The following is a 19,492-nucleotide window of genomic DNA, read 5'->3' on the forward strand; positions in this document are numbered from 1 at the left end:
GCAACAAAGTTGGCATCATATTATCTGACTTCAAAATACTCTGCAATGCATAGTAACCGAAACAGCATAGTACTGAGGCAATGTGTTCTCTTTCTGGGTCCATGATGGGGTGTCGCTTTAAGGGCAAGAATTTCCCGACACCATGCCCCCTCCCATCTTTCTCCATCCAGGAGATTCAGCAGTTTATGTTTGAATTTTGCGGGCACGGGAAGAAACTAAAAGTCAATCACTCCAGCGGAAGTTCTAAGGAACTCCTTTCACTGGCCAGGGTCTTGGAGAAGGTGGCGGTGCCTCCCAGGATAAACGTCCATGCCCACACACTTGGCCGGATTTCCTCTCAGGAATCCCCTTCCACACTCTTAGTGGAAGGCTTTCTCTTCTCTCCTTGCCTTCTCTTTTCTCTACCTAAATAAAATTGCCTTTCTGCAGCAATTTTTGGGTCCGATACTGGCTTTACGAGCATACGGTCCATCTGCAGTGGCCCACTGCTTATTCCTTAAGAGGCTGGAGGCCAAGAACCCACAACAATCACCAGCATCCAAGAAAAAACCCGGTTGCAGTACTGACATAAAAATAGACATACAGCAAATGGAACACAGTAGACAATACAACCAAATCCACACACAGCCAATGGATTTTCAACAAAAGTGACAAAATCTCTCATTAGGGAAAGGACAATGTGTCTTCAGCAGATAGTGCCGGGAAGATGAAATATTCACATGCAGAAAAGTAAAGCTAGACTTCTATCTCTCCTCATATACAAATATCAACTCAAAATGGATTCAGGACCTAAATATAAGACCTGAAATAAGACAACTACTAGAAGAAAACAGGGGACATGCTTCATGACATTGGTCTGGGCACAAGCAAATAAAACAGAACAAGAAAAATAGAATTATATTGAACTAAAAAGCTTGGGCACAGGAATGGAAACAACACAGTGAAGAAACAACCTACAGAACGGGAGAAAATATTTACAAACTATGCATTTGATAAGAGGTTAATATCTAGAAAATACATGAACTCAAAGAACACAATAGCAAAAAAAAAAAATTCATTTAAAAATGGGCAAAAGACCTAAGAAGACATTACTCAAAAGAATACATACAAATGACCAACAGCAATGTGAAAAAAATGCTCAACATACTAATTATTAGGGAAATGCAAAACAGAACCACAGAGAGCTATCACCTTCCGCCCATTAGAATGGGTATTATCAAAAAGACAAAAAATAACAAATTCTGCTGTAGATGCAGAGAAAGAGGAACACTTAATATACTGTTGGTGGGAATGCAAATTATTACAGCCATTATGGAAAACAGTATGGGGGTTCCTCAAAAAATTAAAAATCAAGCTATAGTATGATCCAGCAATCCTACTGTTGAATAGATCCACAAGAATTTCAATCAGTTTGTTGAAGAGATACCTGTACTTCCATATTTACTGGAGGACTATTCAGAATAGACAAAACATGGAATAAATCTAAGTGTCCATCAACAGATGAATGAATAAAATGTAGAATATGTACATAATGGAATACTATTCCACTATTCAATATGAAATAATAAACACAGCTATAAAATAATTAATGCTTAGTTTACTTAACATAATGTCCTCCAGATCCATCCATCTTGCTGCAGATGATAGGTCTGTCCCAGAGCCAGCAACATGGATGGATCTAAAGGACATTATGTCAAGTAAAATAATCAATGTACAGAAAGACAAATGCTATATTATCTATTCATGTGTGGAATCTGAAGATGATCTCATAGAATTAGAGAACATAATAATGGTTAGCAGTGGCCAGAGGGAGGGAGGAGGAAGGGAAACTATAAAGAGATTAGTCAATAGGTGCAAAGTTACATTGAGGAGGAATAAATTCGTTTTGTTGCACAATAAGTTGACTATTACTAACAATATTGTATCATATGTTTCAATATAGCTAGAAGAGAGTATTTGGGATATTCTCACCATGAAGAAATGATAAATGTATGAGGTAATGGATATGCTAAATATCCTGATTTGATTATGATACAATGTGTAGACATGTATCAAAACATCACACCATACCAGGTAAATATGTACAATTATTTTGTATCAATTTTTTTAGAAGCTTGATTGTGCTTGTTTAATAAATTTAAAAGAAATTCCTAAATATTTTGACAGTATAAAAGATTTTCCAAAATCCGGCCAAGGTCCACGTGTTCATTTCCAAGTGACTAGACCCATGTGCAGGTTAGAAATAGCCATATAGCCAGGTGCAGTGGCTCACACCTGCAATCCCAGCACTTTGGGAGGCCAAGGCAGGAGGATTGCTTGAGATCAGGAGTTTGAGATCAGCCTAACTAACATGGTGAAACTCCATCTCTACTAAAAATACAAAACTTAGCCCAACATAGGGGTGGGTGCCTATAAGCCCAGCTCCTCAGGAATCTGAGGCACAAGAATCACTTAAACCTGGAAGCAGAGGCTGCAGTGAGCTGAGACTGCACCACTGCACTCCAGTCCGAGTGACAGAGCAAGGCTCCATCTCAAAAACAAACAAAGTAAAAGCAACAGCCATATAGTGAAAAGATGTTTACACTTACCTTACTATCTGAAAATGTTATCATGTTTGACAACATTCTACAGGAAAACATATTCTAAAGCTTAATGTGTATATATATATTTTCCCCTGACATCAATATTATAGTTTTATTATAGTAACAAATAGTTGGTACAGTGAGAGCCACACACATATACAGAATTATATTTAAATTCATATAGAATATTTAATTTTAAGTTATACTTTTGAAATTAGAAGATGAAGTACAGCTTAAGTTTGACAACAGAGAAATATATAAGACAAAAGTAGAGTTAACAATAAAAACACAACTATCTGTTCTTGATATAAGATGTGGAAACTTTTTGTCAGAAAGCTACATCTTCTTAATCTGATTGTCCAAATCATGAAAATATATATATATTTATTATATTAATGTAAATATTTTTAAAATAAATTGACAATAAAAAATATGTAATAGATGATCATTTATCTGGATAATATTTTTAACTAAAAAATTCATTTTAGTAACAATTGAAGAATGAATTGAAGTATTGCAGAATGTATGGGGGAAAATTCAGTCCAGCCTGCTGGCAGAGAATACTTAATATCACAGTGGCCTAAATAAAGAGACGGTCAGATTAGAACAGGCTTCAGTACTATATTATGGTAAACTGACTAGTAATACATGTGTGAAGCTGATTTTTAGAGATTTATATTTTGGTAATTTAAAACTGTTCTTTTGAAAAAATAAAGAATACATATTTTTATTTATAATTTATTTGCAAAACAGGAATATATATGATGTATGCAGATATTATCATATAATCACTGCATTATTCCACAGTTAATGTCTAAATATCCAAAATTATATTAATCTGAAAGAGTTCAGGCCTAGTTTACCATATAAGGAAATATATTCAGTGGTGAAAATTGGGATGCTGGGATATTCACAAAGTCAGAATAACCTTATGTTATTAGACTTTAGATGTGAAAGCTGTATTAATCTTTAAAATCATGAAGTGAAATATTTACAATAATTAAAGATTAGTTTTACATTTTCCTCGTTAGGGATATATAGATATCTCAAATGTATGTATGATGTGTCAAATTCCTATCTTGTGATCTATGTAATTTTTTTTTTTTTTTTTTTTTTCCCCCCGAGACGGAGTCTCGCTCTCACCAAGGCTGGAGTGCAGTGGTGAAATCTCGGCTCACTGCAACCTCCACCTTCCAGGTTCAAGCAGTTGTCCTGTCTCACTCCCTCTCCCCCACAAGTAGCTGGGACTACAGGCATGTGCCACCACACCTGGACAATTTTTTGCATTTTTAGTAGAGCCTGGGTTTTACCATATTATCCAGGATGGTCTGGATCTCCTGACCTCATGATCCACTCGCCTCAGCCCCCAAAGTGCTGGGATTACAGAAGTGAGCCACCGCACCCGGCCAATTTATGTAATTTTAAAATTATTTTTCAAGGTCACAACACTTTTGAACATTTGTCCACATGTTTTTTAAATTTAAAACTTTTTCATTGTTAATTTAGTTTTTTGCTTCTTTCCAGTCATGAAAAAACCTTTATAACAACAGCATATAAATATGCCTACAAATTTCAATACCTTCCTCAAGACTTACTAATGCCTTACTCTTCATGTATTACACAAGAATATTTCATATTACATTTACTCTGTGTAACATGAATTCAACTTTTATTAAACCCATCTTTAATGACTAATGACACATTTTCATTTTAACATAATTAAAGCTCTATGTCTAAACCAATTCAAAAACAAGTATGATTGAAGGAAACTAAAGACATCTCTCTCCTAAAACTAAAGGCAAATAAATTTCAAATAGGTTTCTTCACTTATTTACCACTTGCAAATAGGGAAATCAAAATCTCTCCTTTTGAGAAATATTTTCCCCAAAACCCAAATCAGTCAGCGAAATGTATAACTATGTGAAACACAGGGAAACTTACAGGTTAAAAAAGTATGTTAGGACATATTAAGCTAAAAAAATGTTTTCAAGATTTAACATTTTAAATTTAACTACCACATTAAAATAAGTTTTCCTTTATATTTAAGTTCTCTAAATCCTTAAGTCAACCACATACCAGGTTTTGAAAGGCCAAAATAGAGAAATTATCTTTTCAAATAGCTATGAATTCATGGTGCCTGAATTAGGAAAGTATCCTAGCAGAGTAGGGTGGAAATACTGTACCTTAATTCATACCTGGGTAAAGAATGGTTCATAAATCTCAACTCCTTTATCAGATCCTTGCAGCAAGACCTCCTGGCCACGTCTCCAGCTGTACCGAACAGGTGGATTGGAATTGGCAACGCACCGGAGGAACACTGTTCTCTCATAGTAAAATTGTTCTTTAGCTTCGCCTATACTTTGATGAACAGTTACTACTGGGTCATCCAAATCTAGAAGAAGTAAAAACAACCAAATGACAATGTTATTAGATGACTTTTTTAAAATATGTATTTTACTGCATTTTAGGTTTTGGGGTACATATGAAGAACATACAAGATTGTTGCATAGGTACATACATGGCAATGTGGTTTGCTGCCTTCCACCCCATCATCTATATCTGGCATTTCTCCCCATGTTATCCCTCCCCAGCTCCCCACCCCCTGCTGTCCCTCCCCTAGTTCCCTGCCACAGACCCCAGTGTGTGATGCTCCCCTCCCTGTGTCCATGTGTTCTCATTGTTCAACACCCACCTATGAGTGAGAACATGTGGTGTTTGATTTTCTGCTCTTGTGTCAAGGCTACAGTAATCAAAACAGCATGGTACTGGTACCAAAACAGAGATATAGACCAATGGCACAGAACAGAGGCCTCTGAGGCAATGCCACACATCTACAACCATCTGATCTTTGACAAACCTGATGAAAACAAGCAATGGGGAAAGGATTCCCTGTTTAATAAATAGTGTTGGGAAAACTGGCTAGCAATGTGTAGAAAGCAGAAACTGGACCCCTTCCTGCACCTTACACTAAAATTAACTCCAGGTGGATTAAAGATGGATTAAACGTAAGACCTAATACCATAAAAACCCTAGAAGAAAATCTAGGCAAAACCATTCAGGACACAGGAATAGGCAAGGACCTCACGACTAAAACACCAAAAGCACTGGCAACAATAGATAGATGACTTTAAAGTATTGTGCATATGCAACCCAACCAAAAATATGTATTCCTCATTGACTGTATTACTTAGCACTAGGTTCTTTTTTTTTCCACTCAGCTTATTGAATTCATTTGCAAAGATGTTTCTAGTAAGAAGTCTGTTAGTATCTCTATTTGTTGATATAGTACAAATAATCTGTGTATTTCCAACTCTTTGTCAATAGCCACATAAAACAGAGTTCCATGAGACAGATAAAAATTTAAAACACTCAAATTCAAGAGTTAACCAAAACAATGAACCTCAGTGACAAAAAAATTAGTATCAAGCTGCCCAACTTACTCTTTCTTTTCTGAAACAGGGTGTGCTCTGTCATCCAGACTGAAGTCCAGTGGTAGAATCAGAGCTTACTGCATCCTCAACCTCCTGGACCCAAGCCATCCCCTTACCTCAGCCTCCTGAGTAGCTGAGGCCCAGGCATGTGCCACCATGCCCGAATAATTTTTTTGTTGTCCAGACAGGGTCTGGCTATGTTGCTTAGGCTGGTCTTAAACTCCTAGCTTCAAGTGATCCTCCCACCTCCGGTCTCCCAAAGTGCTGGGATTACAAGCGTGAACTACTGTACTGGACCTCTTTGTCTTAATATACTTCTTTTTCCAATTATTTATAACTTATATATTAAAAACAATTAAAAATTGTTTGTAAATTATTAGATAATTGTTTGCAAATTATGTATAGTACCAAAATATGACCTTGCACAGGATTAAATGTTATCTCAAATTTCATATTCCAGATTATATCTGTTAATTTCAAGAGTGCTAAAAGAAGGCATTATTGCCATTATTAAAAGGCAATCCAAATTCAATTACTGGATATTGGAACTAAATATGTGCCCTTTTGCATGTATCCTAAAGAAAGACTACACAGTAGAGGTTCAGCATTTTCTGAAAAATGCATAAATACCTTGGGCTTTGTGGATCAAATGATTACTGCCTCAACTACTCATTGCTACCATTGCAGTGTGAAAGCAGCCAAAGACAATAGGTAAATTAATGATAAATGTTGCTGAGTTCCAGTAAAACTCGATTTATAAATGCAGGCACTCTTCAACCAGGTTTGGCTAATGGACTATAATATGCCGGATATGGCATAGTCCAGGTTCTTAAGAGAAAAATAAATTTTAACAATGTACTTGCCTTAAAGCAACAAGCTCTTAGTTCCATGTGCTAGTATAAACTTAGTATATACTTTAAGTATGATGTGAAACCTGCTGTGTTCATTACCACCTTTTAATCATAACCAAGAAGGGTTACTTAACTTTGGGGTCTTCAGTTTCCTTGTCAGCAAATCAGAATAATAATGATACCATATTATTTAGGCTGTCGAAGGATTAAAAGAGATAGTCCACCAAGCCCTGGACACAAAACACTAAGGTGGTGCAAAAGCAATTTCAGTTTTTGCTATTACCTTTAATGAATGCTTAATAAAAGTTACCTATTACTATTATTAATAATATTATCACTATCATTATTCATTACTGGAGTCTCATTTAAACTCCTATTGATTCTATGCTGTTTTATTTCACCAATTCATAATACACTCAACCACTACTATAAATAGGTAAAATGCCACTTGCCCATTGTTCAAACTATCAAATGCTTCTATATGACAAAAATTTTTACAAAGGCCTGAAAATAACCTACAGTATTTATATGGGCATAAGAATACTGAACTGTGTGAGCATATGCTACCCTAAATATTTAAAAGGCATTGTTCCTTAGAAAAGACTCTTTCTGATGTGTTAACATAATAAAAAGCCAACAAAAGTAGTGAAGTAATAGCTAACCTAGAGAATCAAAGTAAAGAACAGAATCCAAATTTTTTGCGATTTTTTTTAAAAAGTTTTTTTTTCTTTCAAATGTGAATCGCTTGACAGCCCTACTTTGATTTCTAGTTTTGCAACATTCTGAGGATTTTTTTTCTTCCAACATTAGAATACTTTCACAGCTACCTCAAAGGCCTCTAATTTTAGTAGTGTAAATTTACAGAACAACTGCTGCTTTTTGGTAAAGTTTAAAGGAACTTTCCATTTAAATTCACTCTATTAGCTGCAATGATATATGCTGTCTGGTTTTATTAAGTTGCGATATTTAGGGACACCAGCATCATTATTATGAAATGTTTGGAGGTTTTAAAAATCTATCAAATATTCACTAATTTGGTAATTAACCTTTCACATATATCATATATATATATATATATATTAATTGAATTTAGCCTTAGTGACTTGAAAAAAGATATTCTGATTCAACTGTAAACCATTTATTTTTTCTTGTTCAGAACATAACTTCTTTTAGTCACAGGCTCATTTTTGGAAGTTATGAGCTGTATATGTTATAAAAATTAAATTCTGAATTCAGAAAGGTCAGGAACAAAACAGAATTGGACGGTAAACAGTGTAACAATGGTGAGTTCCAAACTGTTAATAGGGCTGTGCTTTCCAACATCCATTTATTGATGTATCCCTAGCTCTTTTCTTGTTACGTGGTGGTGTCAACAGACTCAGTCTGGAATAGATCAGACCTGCTTTTCCCTGGTCTGAATGACTTCTGGGTAATTGCTTTTAAAGATTCTAATTTTGTGACAATGGCTTACAGTATTGGCTATCTGTTGAATTCATTCATGTTTAGAAATTTGAAGTGTTTCCTTGCATTTCAGATTTTAAAACAACATGCCAAAACAAGATTTGTTTTATACAAGTAAAACAATAGCACAGCTAAAAATATATAATTTTAAGGGAGATTATACATGTGTGTGTGCCTACGTGTATGCACATGGGTAGATATATATACACAGAATTTAATTTACACACACATATCACTTAAATCTATTTTAATATATATTCCTTATATTACTAAATACATACTGAATATTTGCATTTGATTTAGGACAGGTTTCTGAGAAAACAGATTCAGAGACGTGTGTGCACAAATGGTTCTGGGAAGTACCTTATAGATCAACACGTGAGAGAGTGAAAGAAGTGGGATTGATCAAGGGGACGGTTGAACTACAGTACAGTTGCAGGACTCAGTAGCTTTGTAGAACTTTCTGAGCTGTGATATCCCCTCAAAGCTGCCCTGCCCTGAGGCTAAGGGGGGCTAAGACTTTATACACCCTCCCCTCCCCTGTCAACAGGTCATTCAATTTGTGCTACTCCTCACTAGGAGACATAACCTTTGTAGGGCCTGATCCGTTTGGCTTATTTCTAGACAGGGTAATTTTAGCTGATGGCAATTATCTGGTAATACTCTCAGCAGAGGGAGGAATGAGTGCTTCAGTCCTGAGGAAGGCATCTGACTGGGGCACTGCAGTATCCACTCAGATCTACTTGCTAGGTGTGGGTAAGTGCAATAAATCCATCCAGGAAAATCTTCTCCAAGACTCCAGTTACTGTAGTCTCTTTCTGGGAACACATTCAAAAGGACTATATCCATCATCTCCTACTATTGCCATTCAAGAATCCGCTCACTCTGGGCTTGTACATCTTTTGATGAAGGTAGCTTACCTTTAGTTGCATTACTAAAATTCTGTCAAATTTAAGTCCTTGATCATTACATCCTTGTCAAACCAAGGCTATTGTACTTGTCTATTTATGATCAAAATTGAACAAGAGAATGCCTAGCAGAGCATTCATGTTTAGAAATGTCTAAACAGGAATGAATTCGACAGAAATGACTCACTGCATGAACTGGGTATCAAACATAGTGTTCACTGCCTCACTATGTAACAACAGTCCTACCAACAGCCTCATATAGGCTGCTCACTCCCAACAGGATAGTCACTCCTCTTCCGTTTGCTGACACAGAAGCCGGAAGCAACTGAGTTGCTGCCATGGCTTAAAAATTAATAGGATTCTTGCTATGTCATTTAATAGAAGCTTTTTCTCTTTCTGGGAACTGGGGCCTCTCAACTGGCAGAGCCCAGAGTTGCGGGAAAGAAATCATTCCCCCAGAGGGTCACTGGATGTGATGATAGTGAGGTCACTTCTTGGTTCTTGGACCTATGTATTCTATATGGAGAAAAAGAAGCATATAATAATGGTCATTGACTTAGAGTTTAACTGCTTCCTGGAGGGTAGCACCCACTCCTTACTGGATATTTTCTCTACAAGACTCAATTGTCCTCTCTAAAACACCATTCTCTCATTCTATTAAGTTGGCAATTTCAGTTGATGTAGTACATGATATGACCAGATAATCCATGGCAATGTGCCCACTCCAGAATGCCAGATATCCAGGTCAATTTGTATCCTATGTAGGACATTTCTCAAAGTATCAAATTATCTCAGGAGTCCCTTTTCCTTAACTTATGTGCAAGTAAATGGATGTAGGTTTTTAGTAGAAATAACTGAGAGAATAATTACCATATACATTTGCTATGGTGTTTCGGGTTTCTTTCTGGTGATTCAGTCTTTAGTCAATGAAGTCAATGTCTGAAAACTGCCTCAGGTACAGATATTGGACAGGAAGTCATGGCTTTTTATTAGGCGTCCATATATAGACTCTCATTCACCTATTTTAAATTTAATTGTGTAGATTGTGCGATTGTTTATTCACAGTCCACTGATTTTCCCCTAGAGACACTGTGTTCTGTTAACTATCTCCATAGCTGTGAATCTGGAGTTTTAGGTATATTTGAACTAGCTGTTCGTTAAGTTACGTGTGCCTGGCTGGGCATGGTGGCTCATGCCTGCAATCCCAGCACTTTGGGAGCTGAGGTGGGTGAATCATTTGAGGTTAGGAGTTCAAGACCAGCCTGGCCAACATGGTGACACCCTACCTCTACCAAAAATACAAATTAGCTGGGCATGGTGGCAGGTACCTGTAGTCCTAGGTACTTGGGAGGCTGAGGCAAGAGAATTGCTTGAACCTGGCAGGTGGAGTGCGCAGTGAGTCAAGACCTACTTTTCTTGTGGCAACTAAGAACTACCATCTAGCCTCTATTATTTTGAAGACCTGTCATCCTCACTGTTATGAGAGAGGCCAATTCTATAATAGCATCTACTGTTATCAACATTTGCCTACAGAGGACAGTCACCACTGAGCTTCTTAATGATGCTTGTGTCTCAGTCATCAGCACATTCTTATTGCTTTAGTCAATGAGGTGTCTTCCAAGCCTTCATAAAGAAGAGTGACCTGGTGATATTTCTGGACCTTAGCTGACATATTCACTTTAGCATTCCCCCATCTCTGAATTATTTGGTCCTTTTTTCACTGTCTGTACAGCAGTTTTGGCATTCATACTTTATTTAGTGGAGACCATTCCTTTCCACAAGCTTCCAAGAGCCATCCTAGCAGTGCCTAACACTACTTCCTGTCGTCCTTGTCTAAGTGTTAAATCTTGTATCAGAATGTTCCCTTATCAATAATCTGTGTCACTATCTTCACTTGACCTTATTTTCTGCCCTCAATTTTATTCAGTGTCATATTCTCCAACCCATCTCAGCCAGCAAGCTCAGAATCTAGCTCCATACATGCTTCCCTAACTGCTGGCTTAGTCTACAGCTAAGTTGAAGCATAATCATTTTCCTCTCTTAGAAGCCCAACATTTCCATAGCCAAGTAATATTGTCTATTGGCCTTATACGAATCTGGTGGCCAGAATGGAGGTGGGGTTATATCCTAAGAGTGGGTGTATGGACCTCCAAGGGAAGAAGTTTCTGTATCATCTTCAAGATGGAAATCACTGCCTCTAACAGGGAAGAACAGGCGACTTCTGTAGGTCCAAATGGTTTAGGAAATTTTGAGGCGTAAAGTTGTGGAGTCCATAAACCCAACCCATAAACTCCCTACAAGATTCCCCCTGTTCCCAACCAGGGTTCAAGACTCTGGCGTAGCTGAGGATGCAGGCCTCTTGAAATTCTGTTATACTTTTAAATAAGTCCTAAGCCTTATTATCAGATTTTATGACCTCTGACTGCAGAAGAATCTCTGCATTTTGCCAAAGAGGTCTTATGCTCTCATATCACTGTCAAATGATGATTAATTACACTCAACCTGTCATTTTTTTCTCCATTGCATAAAAGGAACCCAGCAGAACCTAACTGATTCCATTGTCCTTATAATTATTACTTTCCTCTAAATTCCCTAGAAGCCTGAAATGTTGAACTCACAGGTAATACGTATTACCTTTCATCAATATGTATCCTTGTTTATCACAGGTGATGTTTTTAACAAGTTCCCACTATCGTGATCAAGAGCTATCAATAGTTGACTGGACGCAGTGGCTCATGCTTGTAATCTCAGCACTTTGGAAGGCCAGGGTGGGTGGATCACCTGAGGTAGGGAATTCAAGACCAGCCTCGCCAACATGGTGAAACCCCATCTCAACTAAAAATTCGAAAATTAGCCGGGCATGGTGGCACACGCCTGTAATCACAGCTACTCAGAAGGCTGAGGCACGAGAATCGCTTCAACCAAGGAGGTGGAGTTTGCAGTGAGCCGTGACAATCTGAGGTAGGGAATTCAAGACCAGCCTTTCAACATGGTAAAATCCCATCTCTACTAAAAATGCATAATTTTCTCTAGCTTATAAATGTAGTTCAGGGAGCATAAAATCTGTCTCTATATTTATTCAACAGTCAATTTTCATACTTTATGCCTCTGACGATATTACATAACCACATTTAACTATTTTCTATTATTTATATTTATTCTCTTTAAAATAAACATTTTAATTTTATAGACTATATGTGTGAAATTCAAATGTGATATTATATGAAATAACTACAAAATGTTACTTTAAGAGCATATGATTTTTATTATTAAACAGGGGCCAAAATTCTTCAGATGTATACAGTAATGTAAATAATTGAGTACATTATTTGATATATGAATATTTTAAATATATTTCCATAACATAACTAATGTGGTTTCCTTTAAAATATATTTATATGTTTATAGGACTCATACCTTAGGGTCTTGAAAACCAATATAATAGGCATACTCAATAATAATCTAATAAATTAACATAGAAGATTAATCTGTCATGAATATAGTCAATGTCAGTTTTCAGAAATACAACTGATATATATATATCATAATAATCTAAAAATATCTTGTTTTTTCACTTAAATGTAATAGGTACCCCTTTATAACTAATTTTCTTTAAACTTTTTTTTGGCTGATTAAATATGCCAAACACTGGTAGATTAAAGTCAGTTTAAGAAAATTAATATATAATAATATATGCTGTTTTTCTTAACTCTAGAAGCAACTGTATACCCAAAGAATTTGTGCTATGAAAAATTTGACATCGGTTTTGATGTAATGGTAAGAGAAATGTTCCAAGACAATTTGAATTTTTCCAGTTTTTCTTTGAACGCCTATAAGAATTATCTACTTTCCCAGTTTTAACTTCCAATGGTTTTTTGAGTTTCTATTAATCTCAACATATAGGTGTTCAGGACATGATGTACAAATGAGTGATATACCAAATATTTATTGAATACCTATTTTGGGCCAGGATTTTTTGGAAGAAACCTCACATATGCCAAGTAATTTCATTTTTAAAGAAACCTCATCTCTTTTAACGTCCTAAGAAGTCACGTTTCAGAGATTAATTTGCCAGTATATATGTAACAGGATGAGTATTATCATCAAATATGTCTTAATATAAAATGTTTATGTTCGTTTTCATTCATATCTTACATGTCTACAATATGCTAAGCATTAGATAAATCATTCAGTTAACAAGTAGCCTACAATTTATGAGCCAAAAAAGAAAAATAAATGAGTAAGATGAAAAAAACACAAGACAAGTAAATGATCCTACAGAGATGTAAGCCAAATACAGACAACTATTTCTTTCTGCAAAGAATAGTAAAGGCTTCCTGAAAAGATGATGCCTGAAATAAATCCTAAATTATGAAGACACTATGTTAGGTATTATATTAAATAATTTAAAAATGTTATTTTAAGTAAACAGCATATGATTTTTATTAAACAGGTCAAAATTCTTCACATGTATACAGTAATGTATACCTGTGAAGAGTAGGAAGTAGCACATATAAAGTTCTGAGATATCAGAGTCAATATCAGATATCCAACAAAGCTAGGAAAGATTCCTGGATGTTGGGGAATCGTAATTTGGTATGATGTTTGAGAGACAAAAATGCACCAAATCCTTAGCAGCACCATGTATGCTAAAGAAAATCAATTTCATTATATTACTATTTTGGCCAAGCTTTCGCTTTAGAAAGATCATCCTGGCTCTTTCTGGAGAAGAGATTTGGAGGTGGCAAAAAGAATGTTAAGAAGATCAGCAAGAAGGTGGCGGTAACAACTGAGATGAACAATGACAGGGGCTTTGAAATAAGGGTTATAATAGGCGTGGAGAGGAGGCTTAAGTAAACTGAACTGGGTGAGAGATTAGAAACAGGGCTGGGCAAAAGGTGGGAGTTTAAAAAGGTCTCTAAGGACTTGGCTTTGGCAGCTGGGTAGATAGGGCACTAACTGAAACATGAAATATAAAGAGAGAACTTTACTGGGCTGTGGGTGGGGTGGGATGGGAGTTGTAAAAGGTAAGAGAGTTGATGAGTCCTGTTTGGATCATGTGACTCGCTCCTCTAGTTGCAATGCACACGACCTAGAGCCAGAATAAATCTGGGCTACAGATGTGGATTTGGGAGTCATCAGTATGCTATGGAGGGGAATGGACCACTTAAGGAGTATGGAGAATGGAAAAAGGGAAGGATCAGTGAGAGAGGCCTGGGCAGCATGCTCGCGCATGCGCGCACACACACACACACACACACACACACACACACACACACACAGTTGGGCAAGAGGGATTTGTAAAAGACTAAGGAAAAAGTGATGAAAGAGAAGGAGAGTTAGGGTCAAAACAAATCAATGGCAAATAAATAGCACTTCCACACATGGAGAGGTTGGAGAGCTGAGTAAGTGGTGAAAAGACAACAATACTAAAAAGTGACTTTAAATTTGGCTAGTAATAGGTCACCAAATTTGGCTAGTAATAGACCTTTGCCAGGGTTATGTCCGTGGAGTGATGGGTCTAGCATTTTCCTGTACTTTACAGAGTCAAGTAAAACATGGAGAAAGTCAAGTAAAAACACGGAGAGATTAATGGTTATAATCCCTTCAAGAAATGTGGCTCTGACAAAAAAAAAAAAAAAAAAAAAAAAAGAGAGAGAGAGTAGAGGACAACAGGTGATCAAGAGTCTTGTTTTGTTTTGTTACTGTTTTGTTTTTCGTTAAGCTGAGAGAACTTGTTTTTCCTTAGGCTGAGTACATCTAAATTCCTAGGATAAAATAAAACATAAGGAACTTTAGAAAATGCCCAATGTTTGAAGTCACTATTTTTAGTAAACTATTATTTTACTTTTGATGGCAGTGGTATACTTTCGATGTCAGCAGTGGCCCATCTGGAGTGGCTGCTGCAAAGACATGGCCGCAGTGGGGGAGATGTGGCAAGGGCTGTGCACTCCGTGGATCCTGTGGGAGCCGGGAACAAGCAGCAGTCTCACCCCCTTTCAAGTTGGTGGGGTGGGAGCCCTGTGAACCCAGGCGCAGCTGCAGTCACCCAGCCACAGCAAGGGACCCAGACATGCCTGTGCTCTCCACCCATGAAGCCCCCTGCGCCTGCATGCTTGGAAGTACCTGCTTCCACTGCCTGGCCTCTCCTGGTTCCCAGCTCCCAATTTTGGAGCAAAGTTGTGGTCCAGCCCAGGTGCTGTCATGACCAGGCCTGGTGTGTGCGTGCTAGGAGCAGCACCGACACACCAGCCTCCTACTGCTTCACCCACCTCTGGACTTTGGGTGCTGACAAGTACAGTAGAGAGCCCAAGATGGGACTTAAGGCCACTTGGCACCAGCCTGCAGGCACCCCTTAGCGTGAACAGCCTGGGCTTGAGGAAGATAGGCTCCTGGACAGACAGGAGCAGGACCCCTGTAAAACCCCACCTTAAAACCACGGACTCTGTAGCATGGAAACCAGGCTGCCAATTCCCTCTACCAGAGTGAGAACTTATGGTGCTTTTCCCAGTCTTGCCCGTGGCTTCCCATGGACCAATTAGCACCTACTTCCTCCCCTTTGAAGCCCATTAAAATTCCAGACTCGGCCTGACTAGGACAGACAATGGGATGACCTAATTGGAGAAAAGAGCTATGCACTCTGGGGGTCTCCTCTCCACTGACAACTGTATGTTCATCATGACAACCTGCCTGCAGATAGGAGCTACCCACTCTAAGTCTCTGAGGGCTATACAGACCCTGGGATGACCTGCCTGCAAAAGGAGCCACCCACTTCAGGTCTCCTGAGACCTGTACTATAGCTCAATAAAGTTCCTCTTCTTGCTCACACCTGTAGTTGTCCATGCAAGAACTTGGGACCTTCTAAATGGTAGGACTGAAAAAGCTTTAACACAAACAGGGCTGAAACATGTCTCCTTGCTTGCCACATTGCTGGTGATGAAAAGAGAGAAGACAGAAACAGAGATGAGCCATGGTCCTTTGGGGAACCCAGACCTAGGAGCTCCCCATGCCAGAGCTGTGACATTCTCTTTAGGACTCTGCACTTCCTTGAGTCTCCAAGATTGTGGGCACCATGACGTTACCCAGTATCTGCAGTGAAAGCTGCTTGGAGGATGCCTGGTCCAGCTGTGGCCTGGCAGGGAGTCAATGGAGCTGCCCACCCCACCACAGCTGGCATGCCTGGCTGTGCATAGTGGCCAGATCCTGTGGTCACTCACATATCCCTCACCATTCCACGCTTGGCTCACCCTTGGCAGGTGTGAGATCCAGGCTGGTAGCACAAGCTGAGTGCAGCCTGCCAGGCCAAGTGGGCAAAACAAACCCAATGAGCCTGAGCAAAACTTGGGTAAAGGTGCCACTGGCCACAGAGGTTTCCAGCTGGCAAAGTGACACCCCAAGTGTCTTGAGACATTTTTAATATGATTTTTTACAACTAAAGATTGCTTTTTTTGAGACAGAGTCTCTGTCAGCCAGGCTGGAGTACAGTGGCATGATCTTGGCTCACGGCAACCTCTGTGTCCCAGGTTCAAGTGATTCTTGTGCGTCAGCCACCTTAGTAGGTGGGATAACAGATGCACGCCACCACGCTCAGTTAATTTTTACTTTTAGTAGAGGTGGCCACCATGCTGGACAGGCTGGTCACAAACTCCTAACCTCAAGAGATCTGCCTGCCTCAGCCTCCTAAAGTGCTGGGATTATAGGCGTGAGCCACTGTGCCCAGCCAAGATTTAGTTTATCAGTTGCGTGTACCTATTTTTCAGAAGGTTTTCATTTAAGCTCCTAGGATTCTAAGCTAGAAAACTTAAAATTATTTTTGACTCCTCCCAATATTTACATTAAAGCACACACTTTCTTAGCCTTAAAAAATCCAAAGTTATTACACACTAAATAGCTTCATTTGAGTGTAGTTCACTGAATTATGGAAGCATTTGTTTAGTCCACTCTCCACTTCCACTTAAGTTTCTCCAGTTACATAAGCAAGCGAACCCACCCCGCTGCATGCACTGGTACAATTAATCCATATGCTTATGATTAATCAGTTATTAACTGTGACTAAAGTCACAGGGTATAGTTACAAGTTAAAGAATCAATTAATCTCAAAAATAATCACAGCAGAAGCATGTCTTCCACAGGGGTTTATTCCACCATTTGGTCCAATTTTTCTGTCTTTAATCTTTGAATTAAACCAAATGAATCTGAAAACCCAGATGACAAAGACACACTAAAAACTATATTGGATGTCATCTTTTTCTCTGAAAACTTCCAGAAATCTTAAAAATCCTATAGAGAAGTTATATAAATGTGGTTCCTTAAGGAAAATAACTACTCAATACACCTAAAGGCACAAAAGCTAGAAAAGTATATTTTTTCATTTTATGAAAAAGAATTTATATTACCAAAATAGCTACAGTATGAATGCACTATATGAGTGATAGCTCATAACAATAGATAATGCTAATTATATGTATGTGTGTGTCAACTGCCATAGCCTGAATGAAATTGTTACTGTGAAGCTACACAAAAGAGAATTAAATCATTGTTAGACATCAATAATTAAGAACAAAGCATCAATATCAACGATTTGTAGTTTTTTCTGCAGATAGCAATTCAAAAGCATTGTTTTCTTTGATAAATCAACAGGAAATTTTGTGCAAATACTGGTAACAAGAAATGTTTCTTATCTTTCCTACATAGCAATTTTGGAACAATGGGAAATCTTATTTGAACATACAAAATAAAAGTCAAAACAAATACTTATAGCCAACTTCCCCAAATGTGACATTTCTAAGAGTGAGGCTATCTATAAAACATAGATTTATTCATTCTAATGTGAAATTTTGCTTTTACTCATTTACTCAAACAAATTAAAATCCATTGCATCTTCAATACATTTTTTTAAATATATGCAACTACATGTTGTGTATCTCTTTGCTAATATTATCCTGATGGTTTTGCATATCTGGAGAAAAGCGTTTTGTTTTGTTTTTTGAGACGCAGAGTCCCACTCTGAGGCCCAGGCTGGAGTGCAGTGTTGCCATCTCAGCTCACTGCAATCTCCACCTCCCAGGTTCAAGGGATTCTCCTGCCTCAGCCTCCCAAAGAGCTGGGACTACAGCTACCCAGCTAATTTTTTTATTTTTAGTAGAGATGGAGTTTCACCATGTTGGCCAGGCTGGTCTCAAACTCCTGACCTCAGGTGATCCACCTGCTTCAGCCTCCCAAAGTGCTGGGATTACATGTGTGAACCACAACGTCCTGCCAGCAGCTTTATTTCTAATTGTCAAACTTAGAGGCAACCAAGATGTCCTTCAGTGGATGAACTGATAAATAAAAGGTAGTACATACAGACAATGGAATATTATTCAGTGCTGAAAAGAGGTGAGCTCTCAAGCCATGTGTACACATGGAGGAATCTTAAATGCATCTCAGCAGGTAAAAGAAGCCAATCTGTAAAGGCAACATGATATGATTCCAAATACATGACATTCTGGAAAAGGCAAGCAATGGAGACAGCAAAAAGGCCAGTGGTTGCCAATATTTGTGGGGAAGGAGGGATAAATAGGCAGAGCACAGAGGGCTTTTAGGGCAGTGGAACTACTATGTATGGTACTAAAATGGTGAATATGTGTCATGATATATTGTCCAAAACTGTAGAATTTATAATACTAAGAATGAAGCCTAATGTAAACTATGGACTTGGGTGATAATGATGTGTCAATGCAGGTTCATCAATTGTAATGTGCCACTCTGGTATTGGAAGTTGACAGTGGGAGGGGTTGTGTATACGTGGAGGAGGAAGTACATAGGAATCTTAATATAACACTTAAAAATAAATCTTACTTTTCTCACAGAAACTACTTTATGGGAATTCCTCCAAGGTAGAGCTCTAATCCTTCCCCTCCTTTTTAAAAATAGTTGTATAATATCCCCGGTCATCAATGTTTTCTAAGTTAGTCAGTCATTTCCATTAATTGTCTACACATGTATCTTCAAACTGCTGATTTACTGTAAGTGGGAACCTGAATTGTAACTAGTTGTATCAGACTGTGCCTGAATGCTTTCTAAAAGGAATGTACATTTCACCACAAGCATATGAGTATTCTTCCTGAATTTCAGCCATCACAGGTTTTTTTACTCTTCCAAATGTTTATGTGGTCTGATTATGTGAAGTGATAGCTCATTGTTACTTTATATTTACACTTCCCTAATGACTGGGGAACTTGAGTGGTTTTTCATTTGATGGTTTTCTAGACTTTTGC

At 37.9% G+C, this 19,492-nt stretch overlaps 1 protein-coding gene across 1 annotated transcript in view; it reads right to left on the minus strand.

The window, feature by feature from the left end:
* Positions 1-19,492, minus strand: part of LOC108288041 (MAM domain-containing glycosylphosphatidylinositol anchor protein 2-like) — a 735,245-nt gene that overhangs the window by 200,615 nt on the left and 515,138 nt on the right. Inside the window, exon 4 of the mRNA XM_017506819.2 lies at positions 4,778-4,974. Within this exon, the coding sequence (XP_017362308.1) occupies positions 4,778-4,974 (197 nt within the window). The remainder of the gene's footprint in view (positions 1-4,777; positions 4,975-19,492) is intronic.

The sequence above is a fragment of the Cebus imitator genome, unplaced genomic scaffold, assembly GCF_001604975.1.
Source record: "Cebus imitator isolate Cc_AM_T3 unplaced genomic scaffold, Cebus_imitator-1.0 Scaffold361, whole genome shotgun sequence".
NCBI lineage: Eukaryota > Metazoa > Chordata > Mammalia > Primates > Cebidae > Cebus > Cebus imitator.